At 37.7% G+C, this 20,456-nt stretch overlaps 1 protein-coding gene and 2 long non-coding RNA genes across 3 annotated transcripts in view; 1 reads left to right on the forward strand and 2 right to left on the reverse strand.

The window, feature by feature from the left end:
* The window catches only part of LOC148680292 (uncharacterized), a 790,608-nt gene that overhangs the window by 168,204 nt on the left and 601,948 nt on the right, over positions 1–20,456 (reverse strand). The window lies entirely within an intron of this gene.
* LOC141381729 (uncharacterized) lies at positions 2,566–5,298 on the reverse strand. Its single transcript, XR_015483792.2, has 4 exons — positions 4,848–5,298; positions 3,776–3,902; positions 3,143–3,599; positions 2,566–3,045 (listed from the first exon to the last, which is right to left on the reverse strand). It is a non-coding gene; the product is annotated as an uncharacterized LOC141381729 (long non-coding RNA).
* On the forward strand, positions 6,191–17,897 carry LOC110439545 (uncharacterized). Its single transcript, XM_087248631.2, has 3 exons — positions 6,191–6,241; positions 6,697–6,846; positions 14,947–17,897. The coding sequence occupies exons 2-3, from the start codon at positions 6,762–6,764 to the stop codon at positions 16,662–16,664; spliced, it is 1,803 nt and encodes a 600-aa protein (XP_087104757.1). The 5' UTR covers positions 6,191–6,241; positions 6,697–6,761; the 3' UTR covers positions 16,665–17,897.

A 20,456-nucleotide genomic window follows, 5' to 3' on the forward strand; every position in this document is an offset into this window, starting at 1 on the left:
AAAACAAAACATTGTTAAATGAAAAAAACAATAAATATGAAGTTCAGAGAGCTTCAGTTATTTTACTGTGATTTCTGAAGTATTTGAAGCTGTGAGCCACTTTCTCTACCTCAGAAAGAAAACATCTGAAGGAGGTACTGCACTTTTTCCACTGACAACAATGAATATGATATTTACCCATTAGTAAAAAAGTTCACAACATCAGAGAAAGAAAAACGTAAATCCCATTTGTAAAATAAAATGTCTTCTAGAACAGGGTTTTTCAAAGTCTAAGACAGTGGGCCTCCCTTTTGACGCAACTTATCCTTTGGCGCCCCCCTCCTCCCAAACACGCACGCACGCACGCACACGCACACACACACACACACACACACACACACACACACACACACACACATGTGTGTGTGTGTGTGTGTGTGTGTGTGTATGTATATGTATATATATATATATATATCAGTATATATAAAGACACAGACAGATGTCAGACTGTTAACTCACTTTTATCATCATTTGCATGAAAGTGCAATTATTTAAAAAAAAAAAATAATAACAAGTATTTTAATATAACGTTTTTAAAACTAGGATGATGGTTCAATATGAATAGAACAGATCCAAAAACTGTCCATCCCAGTCAAAACAGTCGAAGCTTAGTGGGTCTCATGCTGTCATTAGCCAAAATATTTTGACATACCAGACATAAAGGTCGTGGTTCATCAGCTGGTCCTGTCTACGTAAATCCTAAACTTAAATACTGATCATCATATCGTCGTCTTTTGGGTTTAAGCCCTGAACTTGAAGGCTTTTGTGGCGAGGGGGCGTGGCCGAGAGCCGTGGGAACGGAGTGAGGCCACCGCGTAAGTGGATACTTTTGCTTTCAGTTTGACGGCACTCTCCGTGAGGAGCTGCCGTCCGTTTGTTTTGGTTTAGACGGAGCTGCCGTCACTGTTATTTATAAATCATTTTAAAACTGCGTCGGTTCTCCGCCTTCATCTTCCCGGTGGCCAAAGGGCCGTGAACTTCATTACAGCTTTGAATCGGGGAGGTCTCAGAAACCGACCCATTGTATTAGCAGGCATATACCTGTATTGGCAGGCTTGCCAAACAGAAGTGAATTCACAGCTATGGCCTTCTGGGTAAAAAAGGTTTTTTTTATATTTGACGTATTAGTTTTTTTTTTTTTGCTTTGTTTAATTAAAACGTTTAAATATAATTAAAAAATACATATAATAATTAAACTTAATAATTATATTTTTATTATAATATATTTTTTCCCGCGCCTCCCCTGACATGCTCTGGCGCCCCCCTGGGGAGGCGCGCCTCACACTTTGAAAACCCCTGTTCTAGAACAATAGGGGGGACTGAAATCATCTTTAATGAAAGCCAAGTATGGATGTCAAACCAGAATTTAAAAGTAAATTCACAATAAAAAAATGAGTGATCGAGTGTTTCTGGAAGATTTGAGCAGATCTACACTTGTCAACATTAAAGTTAAATCTTTTTTGAATAAACTAATTCACAGGATATATCCTGAATACAATTCTGTAATGAGTTTCCTCAACCTTAGGTGCTACAGGATATTTAAGATAAAAGGTAAAAGCTTTGTCCTCTACTAAGGGTTAAACAACTCCTAGATGATATCACTTAAAATCACCCATGATAAGGCGTGTTTAAATTCTTTGTAAATAAGCTTGTTGTTACATTTACTATAGAAAATATCAACATTGGCTATAAATTTTACTATAAATTTCCCGTAAGTTTGCTATGACATAGTAGCAGTCCATTTTCATCTAATAAATCATTAATAAATATAATGCCTTTATTGTACCAGTCACTTTTAAACAATGATTTTCTGTTAATAACAACAGCCCAATTATTCCAAAGAGTGGATTTATGAGGGGGAAATTATAGGTAAATATAATTTTCCAAAAAAGTAGTGCTTGCTTATGAAAATTAGACAGCTTCAAAGAAAGTTTTGAACAATCATAATCACATCTTAATAAAAATTCAAGGCCACCAATGTTTTTGAAAAAATTATTTGAGATATGATGCCAAATTGAATAAGGCTTAGCTAAACACTCTTTCAACTATTTAACTCTAAAAGTGCCATGAAGACATTCAAAATCGATTGCTTTCAAACCTCCATATTCATACTCTTTGACCATATGATTCTTACGTAAATAATGTGATTTATTTTTCCAAATAAATTTAAATAATATTGAATTTATAGATTTAACTACACAGCAAAATATGGGGACCCAAAACAACTCTATGGGTGTTAATTTCAACACTTTGAAAGTGTCTCATGGGGTCCACTCAAAACAGAGTTAAATCAACACTTTCAAAAGGGTTGGCACATTGACACCGAAGTAAGGGTTAATTTTAACTCTGGGCAGAGTTAAAAAATGTAACTATATTTAACACCGCCTGGTGTAATATATTGTTAATTTATTCAACTCTCTTGAGTGTAAATATGGTAAAAAGGTCAAATAGACTGTAAATTACAAAAGAAAAGACATTTTATTTGAAAACATTCACCACTTCATTCAACAATTCATTCAGTTTTTAAAATGTAACAATGTCAAATATGCTTTAAATGTTTTATTAGTACAGACAGTATCAACAAAATATGTATGACCAATGCTCAAAAAGGCTGTTTCAGTCCTTTGGTCCAAACTTGATGTTTTATCAGAGCAATTTGAAAGTTCAATATAGCGTCACTCATAGTTTTCTTTTGAACGCATAGTTTTCTTCTGAAATTACATTTTAAACAACTTGGCATGCAAATCTTTCACTTCTGGTGTTTCCTTGTTCCTCCATATCAAACACAGCAGTTTAAATGAAAGTATAAATGCTGTAAACTTGTGTGAAAACAAACTGGAGCTAAGAAATTTCATCAAGCAGTTCCTGTGAATGAAGTGCTTCCCAGCCACAGGATGACCTTTTTATCCATGACGATGTAGCAGCTGCTGATCGCTCGTCTGCTGGTTCCTGATGCACGGATATAGGGTGATGCTCATCTAAGAACTCTTCAAGACTCCAGCATGACTAAGAAAAATGTTTGAAAACAAATACCAATCAAATTCTATGATATATTTAAAAGAACATTTAAAGTAAATAAAACATTCAAGAAATCTAAACTCACCTTTTGAAAATCTTCATGATGATCCACAACTTCACTCTCCCAGCTGGTTGAGGTGACAGGATATGGAAAAGTAGAAAAAACACATACATCACTGTTGGATCTCCAAAAACAATTAGGTTAACCACTATGACTAGAACTGGAAAAACAGGCAGCTGTCTGTCCAGAATCCTGAATTTAACACAACACTTGGAGCAAAATTTAGAGGAGCTTAAAATCTTTTATATCATTTAGTGATGCTGACTTCCCCAAAATATTGGCCACAGTGTAAAAAATATCCATAAACTTACAGTTTTCTGTAAGCGTGTGTGTGCGCGTGTGCGTGTGTGTGTGTGTGTGTGTGTGTGTGTGTGCGTGCGTGCGTGTTTCTTTACCAGATTCAACTTGTTAGGCCCTTTCAGGTCCAGTATTGACGCCACCTTTCCTGGGGTCTAGCAGATGTTTCAAGTCCAAATATAATCTAAAATATTAGGATAAGCAGAAGAGGAAAAGTGCAAAGTAAAGAGCAAAACATTATTTAAGTAATAGTTCACCCACAATACAAAACTTATCACCTTTGTGTCATTTGTTATTCTCTAATGCTCTAATACCCTCTCAGCTTATTGTGAAACAAATACAGAACTTTATCAAACATACCTTCATTATTATCACCACATATGACCAAGAAGGTGTGCTTGGTCATTTCACCAACTCTGGAAATACACCATCCGTCTCTAATCAGCCAGCGTCACAGGGTCTTGTGTTATTGTATAGAGAACTGTGGCTGTTAAAAAACAACAACACATTAGTATCTAACACATATGCATAACCTTCAGATAAAAAGGAAAGATGAACATCACAAAGTATGCCTCACACTTTTTTAGATACCTTTTGATTCAGATGTTGATTATTGATAATAAATCTACAAATCAAACCTGTATAATCTTTAGGGTGCTCAAATATGAATCAGTTGATTAATTTTACAGACAGGTGGCTGTTTACAACGCACTAAATTGTCTTTAATAAAACGGAAATGTTGTGTACAGTACATGCTAAGTTTAGCCAATAGTTTTAAGCACAATATCATGCGGGAGAAAAAGCTTGACTAAGATGTTCCTGGCTACATAAATAGCTTAACTAACTAACGTCAGACATCCTGAGTTGGGAAAAGTAATTTTCGGGAGATACAGAGTTGATTTGCGGGAGGTAGTGGGAGAGATGAGTACCTGAGGAGCAATGGGATGAGTTGCGCGCGACGTACCTAAAGAGCGGTGGGGGTGACTTGCGCGCGACATACCTGAAGAGCTGGGAGGGATGCGGTGGAGAGGGGTGTGCAAAGTGTTTAATGACCGGGCGGGAGACGCGCGATTTCCAGGAGATTATCATTCATTTGCGGGCATCTAAGTTACTTGGGCATCTGGGAGTCTCTGTGCATTTGTGCAACTTCCGGGAGACTTCTGTAACCTTAAATGTCTGAGAAAGTGCAAACGTGGTCATTTAAAGACATTAATGTTAACATTCCGACTTTAATGGTTGTCAACACTTAATATAATTCAAGTGTACGTTATCACGCGAGTCTATGAACTAACGGTATATGGACGGCCACGAATGAACCAGTTTAAAAGGGCCGCTGTGTTTAAAATAACCAAATTAACGTACACGAATAGCAAACAATCATATGTTTTAGTCAGGAAGCCTTTTACAAGTAAGCATATGTTCATTTACTCACCAGACATGTTTTAGAAACTCTCCAGAGCTTATGGAAACCGTCCTGTGTTGCCGTTAGCATCCAGGCAGAGTAGGCTAGGCTGCTCCGGGGATTCCCTCGCTAGTTTGCTTCGAATTAAAGGAGAAGTGTCGATTTTATTTTACAGATGGGTAACAACGCACAAAATGGCATTAAGCGTGACAGAAATGTGTTGAACATGTACATTTGATGTTTTTATGCACTATGTATGCGTGAGCATATATAAAAACATTCTTGAAAAGAAGTGAATAGTAATGCAGTTAAGCTAGATACACAAACGACCATGAATGAACCGCAGAAGTTTAAAATTGTCACTCCATTCTTAAGTTATTAACTTAACAATATGTTTACAACTGTATTTCCTTAAAGAAAGTCAGTAAAATACCAACATTTAGGTAGTTTGACTCACCAGTTGCTGTTCTAAACCTCAGATGGAAAATGGCGTCTGGAAAATTCTTCAGTGAATGGGGCTGCATGAATTCCAGGATGTTGGAAATAACACCACCAAGTGTTGAAAAGATAACTCCTTGATTTCTCACTGAATAAAATCAATTCTAACTCTTATTATATTCATTTGTCAAAATCTAACTCTTTAACGTCAACACTTCACTCTGAAATGCTTCAACACCGAGAATTTAACTCTGATGAATTTGCTGTGTACTTGGCTTTCATTAAAGATGATTTCAGTCTCCCCTATTGTTCTAGAAGATATTTTATTTTACAAAGCTGATTTACATTGTTCTTTCTCTGATGTTGTGAACTTTATTTAACTAATGGGTAAATATCAAATTTATTGCTGTAAGTGGAAAAAGTGCAGACCCTCTTTTAGATGTTTTCTTTCTGAGGTAAAGAAATTGGCTCAAAGCCTCAAATATTTCAGAAACCAAAGTAAAATAACTGAAGCTCTCTGTACTTCATTTTCATAATATTTATTGTTAGAATATTTTGTTTGTCCTTTGATATAGATCTTTTCTACTGCTCCTTGCTCCTTGTTGCAGTTGTAACAATTTTAATTTATTTTATATATTTGTAATGGTAAATATGCCTTGCGATGTTGATTGTTCCGTTTTGTGATGTAAACTTTTTGCAACAATAAAAAAAAACACTTATACTTAGTAGATTAAACAAGTTTTTTAAAATTGTGTAAAAGTATTTGGATTAAAAGTTTTGATCAACTTCAAATACTGAATGTCTGTGTATTTGAAAGAGAGAGAGCAGATATGTTATGTGAGATGTGAAAAGGAGTGTGAAATTTGTCATGTCCTGACTGCAACAGTAAGTGGCAAAAAAGCTGAACAAAAAAGACTTTTATTTTGGCGTGTTGTGTGACGTCATAAGGCTGCGCCGCTTCCGCGCTGCGGTTCAACTGGAGGAAGGTTTGTTTCACAACTTTACACAAATATAAACCGATTGATTAAAGTTTCAGGTTTTCCTTTCGATATTATATACCTGCGGTTGACTATTATTTTAATCCTTTATACAACGAAGTACTATTTTAATAACAGTAATCGAGGGCTATTGTTTGAACAACAGAAATGTTTTTTAATGAAGGTTTTATTTATTTACTAGCATAATGTCATTTTAATATAAGTATACAATATTCTATATATATATATATATATATATATATATATATATATATATATATATATATATATATATATAAAATGGGGGACTAGTTTTTATTAGGTCATTTGTTTGTGGATATTGTTTCTTGCTCAGACTTGCCAGATTTATTTTTGTCAATCACTCTCATATAAAGAAACTGTTGAAGCAAGTGTTGAAGAGAAGTTATTTTGTTTCTGTTCATTGTTTTGTTCATTTTAAACAGGATAAAGTGTCCAAACACAGAGAAAAACTCCTGCTGAAGCGACTGATCTACACACTGTTATAAAGATGGCGTTTATTAAAGAGGAGAGTGAAGATGTGAAGATTGAAGAAACATTCAGAGTGAAAAAGGAAGATCCGCCGGAACAAACAGGTTAGTTTTTATTCAGATATATTTTAATAATAAGAATACTAAATTAAATCCATGTTGCAGCCTTGAGTGTGCTGCCTAGTTCTCCTAAATGCACATAAGCACTCATTGAAAGACAGGAATGAGTTTCTTTTGTTACTTGTTCTCATGTCTTTTGTCATTATGTATTATTAGTCTCCCATTTTCTCTACCTTCTTAAGGTTATTGCTTTTCTTGTTCTCCTACTGTGTGTAAAGCGCCCTTGAGCACTGTAGCTATATAAAATAAATAAAAACAATAAAGTAATAAAAAGTTAAACTGAGCTGACAATATTTGACCTACAGTATTCTCATAGAAGATATCTGCTATTACAGTGATGGTGTTGGCTTGGTACTTTACATTTGCATATGTCAGGTTGATCAAAATTCCCTTTTTTTTCATCGACTTTATGGGTTTAAACTTGTTTCTAGTAGTTGTTACTAGTTCTCACAGATTGTATCAGAGTTAGAATTAAATCTTTATTATAATAACTAATTATCAGGGCTATTGTATTTAAACAGGGTTTCTGCGGAGACTTAAAATGTCTTAAATTCCAAAATCTAAAATTTGGCCCTAAAAAGTCTTAAATTTACTGAAACGTTATGCTGTAGGTCTTAAAGCTTTTTTAAACAAGTCTTCATTTTCCTGTGTTCATGTTTTGTTACCCAATTTGGTCAAAACCCATACAATCACCAACAATCCATCTCAATAAAACTTTCAACCTTTATTTAAAAAGGTCATTTTAACTCTGTTTATCATAATGGTAAAGACTGCTGAGGATATCCACCTGGACAGATTGCTGTGAATGGATTTAGTTTATTATAGTTTTTAAAACTTTTAAAACATTTGTTAATTAGTTTTTTATTTTAAAGAATGTCTATTTTGGAAAAAAGTGTGTGGATCCAAGTCGAGCTCTCTTGTTTTTACACAATATTTAAGATATTTTGCTAAGAAATATCTAAAATATTTTAATGTTATTATTAGTTTTGATTTATTAATGTATTATTAAATATTTTATTTAAAAAATATTTTTGATAGGACAAATAAAAATCTTTTTCTTCTGGGCCATTTGAAAAATTCCTTGGTCTAAAATTTCATTCATAATGGTCTTAAAAATGTCTTTAAAAGTCTTAAATTTTACTTGGTGACACCTGTAGAAACCCTGATTTAAAGTATGTCAGAAAATGTTGATGACTAATTTTAAATATGATGAATGAAATGGACACTAAAATAATTAATTATTATAAAACATTGTACAGTTTTCTAAACTATATGATGTTGTTAAGTTTATCAGTATTGACCATATTCCTCACGTACTAGCAGGCGCCGCTATTGGAATCTTTTTGCTTTTTAAAGAATACATTTTTAGATCCTTAAAACAGTGTAATGCTGCTTGTCTTTGATCTTGTGGGGGAAACCGGAGCACCCAGAGAAAACCCATGCCAGCTCGGGGAGAACATGCAAACTCCACACAGAAATGCCAACTGACCCAGCCGAGGCTCGAACCAGCAACCTTCTTGCTGTGAGGCGACAGCACCACCTACTGTGCCTCCTCGTCGCCCGACAACACTGATTTATTTGCATATTTTTTATGCGATATTCCAGTTTTGCAAATAAATTTAATTGGCATTTTTGGATGGAAACATAGCTGTAAGGTTTGGAGCTTACGCTGCTATTCTGAACCAATAATCGGAAACAGAAAGCAGTTGAAGGATGGCGTGTTTAAATCCATTATTTATCTGACTCCATTGTAATTAATCTGACTCCATCAAAATTGTTATTATCATTGATAAAGAGAAAGAATCTCAAAGCTTAAAGCAGGTAAAGCTGTTTATTAAGTTACAAGTTTGAATATACAGACAGTAGAATGAAACAAACTAACATACTGTATAAAGAAATTAGCTGTAACATATGCACTGCTGAGCAACAAAGACAGTGAAACTGCCTTTGTTAGCAAATGAGGCTACGCAGCCTTGTGCAGGAAATGCAGAGTAAAAGCCATTCTCCCAAATCAACACTTACCGTTCCTTATTATACCCTGAGCAAAGCGTTGTTAAACATGAGTGAAAATCAACCCCCAAAACGAACTGAACATGAGAGCACAGCAGAGGAGATAAAGTGGGTGAGAACATTAACATACTCTCAGGCCATGACTCACCAATAGTAAATATATTGAAATACAAGCAATCAATGTCCCTGTTGATTTTAGCACTACAACGCTTAAGTCATAAACTGTCAAATGACACCAAACATGATAAAGCTATTTGAAGGAAGATCACAAGCAGAAGAATTGTGTATGGTGAAAAGCACATGGTTACTGCAAGCAAATGGCAGAGATGTGTACTGGAGCTGTGATCAACTATACCAAGCCAGGAGGACCCATCCCATGCTTGCAATGTCTCAGAAGTCCTTGATTAGCATAGAAGGAATATATAATAGAAGAATATATAATTTTTTCTCATCCTGCTTACCCATTACCTACATTTCAGTCACACAAAGAACAAAGTCACATACGAGAAAGGCTTGTTCTTCTTTAATTAATAACTAGCTTAAATTCACAGACCTTCGACAGAGACATGTACTGTAACTAGATTAATTGGATTATTTCTCTTCTAAAAACAATGTTTTAGTACTGCTTACATTCTTATTATTCAACTATTTTAATAGATTTTTCCAAAGTCTTCAATTTTTCCACAACACACATATTGAACAACAAATTATCATGGTACATAGCTACAGACATACACCCCATAAAGAAAAAGGGTGAAAGATAAAAATAAATTAATTAATAAAAATAGATAAAATAAATTAGGAAACTAGGGATAAACTCTCACCAAGGATATAATAACCTCTGAGCGTTCAATGTAGGAGAGGAAAGGCTGCCAAATGATGTACTTAAGGTGCTCGAGTTTAAGATGTGATAACAATTCTAATCTCCAATGTTTGTGGGATGGTGGGTTTGTTTTTTCCATCTTAGGAGAATCAGGCTAGGAGAATATTAGGAGAAAATGACTAAATGACTAAATCAGGCGTCTGGCCAATAAAGAAGAAAAGGCAATGATCTCTATTACATATAGATGAAAATGATCTAAAAATATTGGCCCAAAATTTATGCAACCTAGGGCATCGCCAGAACATCAGATCTGCTGGCTCCAAACCACATCTGGGGCAAGATGAAATACGTTTTTGCCAGCTTGCTCCTAGATAGGTGAAGCCTAAGAAGCACCCTAAACTGCAGAAGACCATGTCTAATAAATGCAGGGGATGAGTGTACCAGTTCTATGGCATATTGCCAGGCTGTATCTGATATTTCTAGTCCCAGTCCGTCTTCCTATTTTAGCTTTATATAATTTAGGTAAGGGGAGGCAGTTCTTTAGACCACTTCATATAACATGGACATCATACCCCTTTGATATGGGTCCATATTTACCAATTCATCTATCCAACATGCTTATGGTTGGTTCAGGGAAGGAGAGAAGTGTTTTTTTTACGAAACTATGGACTTGAAAGTACCTGAAAAAATTGTCTCCAAAACAAGAGCTTCATCAAATACCTTGCACAACAGTGGTGTTAGCTTGACAGTAAACTTCTTATAAAACTCAGCCGGAAACCATCAGGGCCTGGTACTTTTCCGGTTTTCAATTTTTTAATTGCATTTTCAATTTCAGAAGGTGTTATTTTTTATTCTAATACCAACTGATCTGAATCACAAAGGTATGGCAATTCTAAATAATTGAAAAAGCTCTCAATACGTCCAATTTCGTTTACCTCAGAGCTGCAAAGGGTTTTATAAAAGTGTTTAAATTGATCATTAATTCCCTGTTAATCAGTAATAATACTGCCATCACCCTTACTAACTGCGGCTATAAAACCAGCTGCTGAGGATTGTTTCAGTTGGTAACACAATAACCTGGCAGCTCGTTCACCATGTTCATAATGAATCTAGCGTGATCTTATGTGGAGATTCTCTGCATTTTCACTTGTCAGGGAGTCATATTCTGCTTGCAGAAGGAGTCTTTTCTAATGGAGCTCTTCGGAAGGTGATGTTAAGTGTAGCTGATCAATTGTATTATTTAATTCATAATCTCTGTAAGCCGTTTTGACATTCTTTTATTTGCGCTAGCTTGATATTAAATAATCTGTCCTTTTATAAATGCTTTCACAGTATACCATAGGATGCTCAAACTTATCTCTGGGGATTCGTTTATCTCAAGGAAAAAATAAATTTAAGCATCAATAACTTTTACAAAATCGTCGTCTGCCAAGAGTCTTGAGTTAAACCGCCATGTATGTTGGAGGATTCCATTGCCTGAAAACATAGCTTTAGAGAGACTGGACAATGGTCCGAAATAACAATACTACCATACTCTACTGCTGACATTAATGCCCCATTCACACGGGGCTTCAGCATCAACGCTTGACAGAGGGCGTGTCTGAAGTTGGGGCTGACGTGATCGTCATAGCAACGATAGCCAATGAATTAAGTCAGCAATAGGCCACAGTCTGAGCTGGTGTATTTGCATACAGCGATCTGTTGGCTGATGCTTCCATCGCCGCTTGAAAAGTTGATCAAGTCCCAACTTTTGCAGCGTCAACGAATCCACAATGCAGTTCGGCAACGCCTGACATCACCCATTCAAAGTGAACGGGAAGCGTTGACGCTGATGCCCCTTGTGAATGGGGCGTAAGGAACGTAACTGCTTGTCCAGGAGAAAATGGTCAATCCTGGAATAGGTTTGATGCACAGGTGAATAAAATTCAGGAGGTTCGCCTCCTAAAATTAAATTGTGTGTGTCAAGACTAGGCAAAATTGAAAATAAATCAATGAAAATGTGTACATTGTCCCAATTAGGAGCATACACATCGGCCAGGACCACAGACATGTTAAAAGTTTGGATTATTATGTTTCTGCCATTTTTATCCAGCACATTTGACTCAATGACAAACTGTACATTCTTATGTATGAGTACAGCAACGACCCTACTTTTGCTATTGAAGTTTGAATAATATATTTGTGTATAGCCTCCTCTATTAAGTTTAGAATAGTCATTTTTCAACAGATGTGTCTCCTGTAAATATACAATATCGGATTTGAACTGTTTTTAACTGATTTTAATTGTTTCGTTTCACTGGGTGATTTAGCCTCCGCACATTCCAACTGGTAAAGTTTGTCTTTACTCCACCCATTTTATGGGCTGTTGAAAACATTTATCAGAAGCATCCGAAGCACCCGAAAGGTATCTGTGGGTTTTGTATGTAGGGGTATATATAAATGTTGCTATAATAAAGGCCAAAGAAGAAAAAATGGCCATGAATATCAAATCACTTTTATTGTCACATCATCCGCAGCACGTGTGCTATGATGAGTGAAAAGCTTAGGTGCTGGCTCTAGACAGTACAAAATACAGACAGTGCAAATATAATGACAGTGCAAAATACAGATAGTACAAAATAATTTGGCAGCATTATAATTGTTGACAGCGATATGTGTACCCATAGTTGTAGGCAGTATTGTTTTAGGTATGTATTGGTTAAAGTGCAGTGCATGCCACATATACATGGTGTGCAGTGAGGGGTATTAAGTGTTCATCAGCCTGATAGTCTGAGGGAAGAAGCTTTCCTTTAGTCGGCTGGTGCGCGACCGGATGCTGCAGAACCATTTGCCTAAGAGTAGCAGAGAGAAAAGTCTATGGCTTGGGTGGCTGGAGTCGCTTATAGTTCACTTGGCTTTTCTCATGCACCGCCTGGTGATGTCGTGATGGGAGGGAAGCTCACCTCCTACTACGCGTCCAGCAGTTCACACAATCCTATGTAGGCCTTTGCGATTGCTGCTGGTGCTATTTACATACCAGGTGGTGATACAGCCACACAGGATGCTCTCCACAGTGCAGGTGTAGAACGAGCGGAGGATGTGAGGGCTTATTCCAAACCTCCTGAGACGCCTGAGGAAGAAGAGGCGTTGTTGTGCCTTCCTTAGCACTACGTCTGTGTGAGCAGTCCATGTCAAATCCTCAGCATTGTGTACTCCAAGAAACTTGAAAGTGCTGACTCTCTCCACTGGTGTCCCGTTGATGGTGATGGGGGTGTGTTCTCTCTTCTCCCAGCTCCTTGGTCCGTGAAAACCCCCGCTAGCTGGTGTGCGCATGCTTTAAGTACACGTCCAGGGATGCCATCTGGGCCGTAGCTTTCCGGATGTTCCGGAAAGATCTCGTTACGTCTGCTACAGAAACAGAGTGTGCTGGCGGTTTTGGTATCGGCCGCGGGAGCGCACAGTGTGTGGGTGCTGTCCTGGGCTTTAAAGCAGGTGTAGAACAAGTTGCTCGTCCGGGAGAGATGCAGAAATGTTTACAGTGGCGGGTTTGTTACTTTTAAAGTCTGTGATGTAATTAAGTCCCTGCCACATACTCCTCCCCTCTACCTTGTACCTCTGTATTGATCTTTTGCTGCTTTGATAGTTTACCTGAGGTTGTAGTTTGCTTGTTTTTGTTCCTCAGCATTTGTGGATTTATAGGCGGAGGTTCACACTGATAGGGCTGTTCGAACTTTGCCATCAATCCATGGTTTTGGGTTGGGGTAGATACGAACCGTTTTTGTTGGGACCATGTCTTCTATACACTTTCTAATGAAGCATGTAACGGTGTCTTGAGTAAACTTTAATGTCGTCATCAGAAGCTGCCCGGAACATCTCCCAGTCCACATGATCAAAACATTCTTGAAGTATGGAACTCGATTGGTCCGTCCAGCTTTGAAACGTCTTGAGGGTGGGTGGTTCCCGTTTCAGTTTCTGTCTGTAAGCAGGCAAGAGCAGAACAAAAGAGTCATCTGATTTGCTTAGCGGTGGGCGGGGGAGGGATTTGTTGGCTTCCCAGAACGGAGAATAGCAGTTGTCCAAAATTCGGTCACCACGCATGTTTGTGGTGATATGGTGATAGTATTTTGGAGTGATTTTCCTGAGATTGGCATTGTTAAAGTCCCCTGTAACAATAAACGCTGCCTCTGGGTGTGTGGTTTCCTGCTCGCTTATGCTCCCATTCAGTTCCCTTAGCCCCTTCTCTGTGTGTTGGCTTGAGGGTGGATGCAAACATCTGTATTTATAACAGCTGTGACCTCTCTTGGTGGCCAGTGTGGTTGGCACCGAAGCATAAGGTATTCCAGATCAGGAGAACAAAATTATCTAACTGGATGTATGTTTCTCTTATCTCACCATGAGTTAATAAAGAAACAAACACCTCCTTCTTTGCTTTCCCCTGTCGGTTCCTTCATTCTATCCACAGTATCTTATCCATAGTATTCTATCCATAGTATTCCCTGTCTGCTAAACAAATGTTAGAAAAACATTTTGTTGTAATTATGAATATATACAAATAAAAATAGGCCATTGTTACGAACCCCTCGTTCGAGGTGCAACATAAAAGAGCTCAGACAACAAAAAAATTATATATGCAACTTTATTATACACAACTAATAAAACAACAAATCAAGAAACAAACAAATGTCTAGGTGAATATGATGAAAATAACTAACTTTAACTACACATAAATAATGCCAAACAAAACCATAAGATTGCCAAAATAAAGAGATGGTCTTGATGCGAAGACGGCCAGTAGCCACACTATCCTGCAGAAGCTAGCTCACTCTCGCATTTATATGCTTTGAACCAATTGGGGAGCAACCATGGCACCTAATCAGGATCTTCCACATCCAAAGTAGAATACCGGGGTCGTCACACCATTTACACCTTTCAAATCTGTGTCTTATCAATGTGACCAAAATTACTTTTATGATCGATTATGTAAGAAACTCTGAAAACTAGACTGACAGCATTTCAATTTACAATGACTTCTATGTTAGGCGACTATGACACAATTTACATTGTAAAAGCAGTAGATAAATAAAGATGAATTTAATCTGCTTAAATGTGTACAGGTTAATGACTGAACAAAATATGATCTGATTTTATTTTACATTTAACATGCATCAAAATAAGTGTGTGTAGCCAATGTTTCCAGTGTCTTTTTACTTTTCAGCTTTTGATGAGAGATTTTTAGACTTAATGAAAATTGATCTGTTATTTATTTATTTCAGACCTAATTGAAGAGAATGAGAGGAAAGAGGAGGAACATCATATCAAAATTGAGGAAAAAACTCATTTACAGACTGATGGTATTTTGAAAAGGAGAGACAAGAATTGTTTCACCTGCACTCAGTGTGGAAAGATTTTGGCAAGCAAAAGCAAACTTAAGATTCACATGATGATCCACACTGGAGAGAAACCATTCACATGCACTCAGTGTGGAATAAGTTTTAACTGCTCATCATACCTTAAACAACACATGAGGATCCACACTAGAGAGAAACCATTTACTTGCACTCAGTGTGGGAAGAGTTTCAACCGCTCATCAAACCTTGATCACCACATGAGGATCCACACTGGAGAGAAACCATTTACTTGCACTCAGTGTGGGAAGAGTTTCAACCGCTCATCAAACCTTGATCAACACATAAGGATCCACACTGGAGAGAAACCAATAACGTGCACTCTGTGTGGGAAGAGTTTTCGCCAATCATCATCCCTTTCTAAACACATGAGGACCCACACTGGAGAGAAACCATTTACTTGCACTCAGTGTGGGAAGAGTTTCAGCCAATCATCAAACTTTAATCTACACATGAGGATCCACACTGGAGAGAAACCATTTACGTGCACTCAGTGTGGGAAGAGTTTCCGCCAAGCATCATCACTTAATAAACACATGAGGACCCACACTGGAGAGAAACCATTTACTTGCACTCAGTGTGGGAAGAGTTTCAACCGCTCATCAACCCTTAATCAACACATAAGGATCCACACTGGAGAGAAACCAATAACGTGCACTCAGTGTGGGAAGAGTTTTCGCCAAGCATCATCACTTAATAAACACATGAGGATCCACACTGGAGAGAAACCATTCACATGCACTCAGTGTGGGAAGAGTTTCAGCCAATCATCAAACTTTAATCTACACATGAGGATCCACACTGGAGAGAAACCATTCACATGCACTCAGTGTGGGAAGAGTTTCATCCAATCATCAAACTTTAATCTACACATGAGGATCCACACTGGAGAGAAACCATTTACGTGCACTCAGTGTGGGAAGAGTTTCCGCCGAGCATCATCACTTAATAAACACATGAGGACCCACACTGGAGAGAAACCATTTACTTGCACTCAGTGTGGGAAGAGTTTCAACCGCTCATCACGCCTTGATCAACACATAAGGATCCACACTAGAGAGAAACCATTCACATGCACTGAGTGTGGGAGGAGTTTCAACCGCTCATCACACCTTAATCACCACATGAGGATCCACACTGGAGAGAAACCATTTACTTGCACTCAGTGTGGGAAGAGTTTCAGCCGCTCATCATACCTTGATCAACACATAAGGATCCACACTGGAGAGAAACCAATAACGTGCACTCAGTGTGGGAAGAGTTTTCGCCAATCATCATCACTTTATAAACACATGAGGATCCACACTGGAGAGAAACCATTCACTTGCACTCAGTGTGGGAAGAGTTTCAGCCAATCATCAAACTTTAATCTACACATGAGGATCCACACTGGAGAGAAACCATTCACATGCACTCTGTGTGGGAAGAGTTTCAACAAATCATCACACCTTAATCGACACATGAGGATCCACATTGCAGAGAAACCATTCACGTGTACTCAGTGTGGGAAGAGTTTCAGTGAATCATCATCCCTTACTCTACACATGATGTGCCACACTGGGGAGAAACCATTCACTTGCACTTAATTCAATTCAATTCAGCTTTATTTGTATAGCGCTTTTACAATGTAGATTGTGTCAAAGCAGCTTCACATAAATGGTCATAATAAATTGGATCAGGGTAGTTCAGTGTGGTTTTAATCATTACTGAGAGTCCAAACACTGAAGAGCAAATCTATTGATGCATAGCTCTACCAATCCTGAACCATGCAAGCCAGTGGCGACAGCGGAGAGGGAAAAAAAAAAACTTTACTGATAGGAGTGAAGAAAAAAAACCTTGAGAGAAACCAGACTCAGTTGGGCACGACCATTTTCATTTCTCCGCTGGCCAAAAGTCTTGTGCAGAGCTTCAGTCTCAGCAGTGGAGGCTGGAAGCTGGCCTCAGCAAAGACTCGTCTGTCCCTGGAGCATCACTGGAATCAGTCTCATGTTCTCTACTCCCCACGACCATCAGCGCAGCAGCAGCTCAGGATACGGCCTGGTCCCGGATATGGAAACCTTGGGATCATCTCGTCGCTGGTCTTGGATCCAATCAGTGACTCCGCATAATCTGAGGACCTCGGGATGAGTATGCCCAGGTGGAAATGAAGAAAATAAAAAAAGAATAATTAGCGTAGCTGCTGTTCATAGTGTATATAAGCAAGATGTAGAAACTTGTTTGGAAACCCGCTAAGTGATGCATTGAGTGTATGCTTTACTAAACAGATAGGTCTTTAATCTAGTTTTGAAATGAGAGTGTGTCTGAGCCTCAGACGTTATCAGGAAGGCTATTCCAGAGTGTAGGAGCCATGAAAGAGAAGGCTCGACCTCCTTTACTCGACTTTGCTATTCTAGGTACTACCAGAAGCCCTGAGTTTTGAGATCTTAAAGAGCGAGTTGGATTGTAGAGAGACAGAAGATAAACAGGAGCTAGATTATTTAGAGCTTTATAGGTGAGAATTACTATTTTAAATTTAATACAAAACTTAACAGGCAGCCAGTGTAAGGAGGATAAAAAAGGGGTCTGAGGTCACACCGGATTTTTCTCTCCATAGACTTCCATTCATACGCACGCAAATGTGTCAGACTGGAAACGTAAGTTTGTGCATCAAGTTTTGCAATTCACTGCCTTGCAAGGTTCAAGCTTGGTGAACTTTGACCTTGGAAATTGCATCACTTGACTATGTAAGACCCACACTGGAGAGAAACCATTTACATGCACTCAGTGTGGGAAGAGATTCAACCGATCAGCAAACCTTAATAAACACATGAAAATCCACACTGATGTGAAAGAGTATATGCGCTTTGAGTGTGAGAAGACTTATTACAGCTCCAAAATTGAAACTGCACCAGACAATTTACTCTGGAGAGACCGTACAAGTGTTCACACTGTGACAAGAGGTTTAATTAGTTATCACATCTGAAAACAACAGGATTCACACTGGAGAGAAACCGTACAGATCTGATCAGTGTCTACAGAGTTTTAATCATTCGGCGCAGCTTAAGAAACACATGGACAAAAAGTTGCACACATGACATGAATGCAGCAAAAATTTTCTCTGTGCACTGGATGTTTCATGTCTGAATAATGTTTGAAAAGGCTGAGTGACAGTATACTGTTTTCCAACACTCCTACACTGCAGTAGGTGGGGTTGTAAATGTGTTGCGCTTCTCGCGTTTACCGTAAACACCGTGGTGGTGGCTGAGAGAACTGTCATAAATATCTGGCCAACAGCTCCTCTGCAGCTTAAAATCTCTTTGCAAGTGATTGTACCAGTGCAGATAAATTTGTACTCTCTCCAGTGTATTCATGTAGCTAGTGTTGTTTTAGATGATGTTCACTGTCTGACTCCCTGAATGAGAGACATCACTGGGAAGACACCGCACATCAAAGAAGGTGGAGCTCTAGGACGCTTAGTTTGCAGTATACCAGGGCCTCAAGTTTTAAAAGCCCATTCAATTGTCCTGTGTTGCAGCTAGGGTTGTAACGGTATGAATTTTTTACGGTATGATAATCGTCTAAAACAATACCACGGTTTGACGGTTTCGCGGTATACGGTATTAAATAGTAATTCTCATAGCAAAGACCCTGAAAAGAATAAGAACACGTTTTCTGACTGAACAAAGGTTTTATTTCAACAAACTTTTGAAAGAACCATTTTAATAGAACTATAGAAGTCTTTTATAAAAATAAACTGAAAAATTTCCCATTTTAATAAATTAAATTAGAAGGAATAAACAAGCAAGGTCTTTTAAGATTAGACAAAAACAAACTTAAAACTGTCCTTCCTTATAAGCAGGATAAATGGGAGACCAAAAGTGCAATACCAAGTTTATAGCTGTAAACATGTATTTAAAGCGTTGTTTTTTTCAGTCTAGGTTGTGATGAAGAAATGTAAGCATGTTGAGATTTTCAGGACTTAATCTTGACCGCTGAGGTGAGAGAATGTGTCCACTTGTACAATGAACAAATAAAAAAATAAGAAAATAATAAATAATGTGTCAAAGTCCAAATAAACATGGTGCAAATCTTCAGTAAAAAAAAATAGATATAAATATTTACTATACTATAAATAGTTACATAACGAAGCTAGATTCAATATGGAACATCCTTAGGTTTTATGTGCCAGCATGGATATGGTTGTCTGTGGATATGGATTTGGATATGGTTGTCTGCAATGCAGACAAACAGCTGCACCTTCATTTGCGTCTTTTGAAAACAGCAAGAGCAGCAGTTCCTCTTTGCTGTGTCACTGTTTTGTCATGTTTCTGTGCTGCTTAGCATGCAAAAGTACTTAGTATGAGAATTATTTCATGCAAAACTTTTTTTTTTTTTGCGTTTTATTTAGCCGCGCATAAATGTATGCCTATCTCTCATTCTGTGTTGTTCAAAAAGCTCATTGTTGGTCCACAAACAAAAGCGAAACCTATGCTTATTGGTTGTGATATAGCGAGTTTGAACCAATCTGGGCATGGAGGAGGGACAATGCATCAATGTATCATGTCTGGTTTGTCTGGAGACACAGTGACGAGCGTTTCTTTGTCAAATCAGTGTTGTTCCGCGAATGTTATGTGATACAGCACTGGAAAGATGAGATTCTCTTCTTTATGCCAATCTTTGAACTGTATGAATCGGATCAGCGGATCAAAAGTTATTAAACATTTAAGAGCAATACTTATTTTTAGCCGCGGGCGGCTGTCTCAGTCTTCAAGGGTTAAAACCGTTGATATGCAATTGTTCATGGTATGATAATCGTGCACGTTCAAATCGTGGTAGACCGTCATACCGGTATATTGTTACAACCCTAGTTGCAGCTTTTATTAGTGAAGTTTCTTTACTTTTAGATTCTAGATTTTTTCTAGTTTACTGCATTTACTTTGAGTAGAATACAAACTTGATGAATATTTTATGATTTAGGCAGAGCGACAGGTATTAAGTTTTACAATATTTATACACTGTGATGATCCCAAGACTCCAGATTGGAGTATGTGGTAAATTCTGATTGGATGCCTGCATTACTCATCAATGGGTATATAAAAGTTGTTGTGCTAGCTACCCCAGGACGCTGTGGCTACTCAGGAGTCCACATGTCAAGACCTGCCATCTCATTGACTCTTTAACCTTATGGTTTTGTTTTGCATTACTTTTGTCATGTAGTTAAAGTGTTGTTGTGATTTTATCCTAAGTTCTTTATCGTCATTATTATCCCTAGAAATTTGTTGGTTGCTTTGATTGTTTGTTCTATGAGTTACTTTTATAATAAATAATTTGCATTCAGGCTATTTTGTTGGCACTCTTATGGTGCGACTCTAACAAGCGGGTCATAACACTTCGCAAAA

Source organism: Danio rerio, chromosome 4 (genome assembly GCF_052040795.2).
Source record: "Danio rerio strain M-AB ecotype USA chromosome 4, GRCz13ab, whole genome shotgun sequence".
NCBI lineage: Eukaryota > Metazoa > Chordata > Actinopteri > Cypriniformes > Danionidae > Danio > Danio rerio.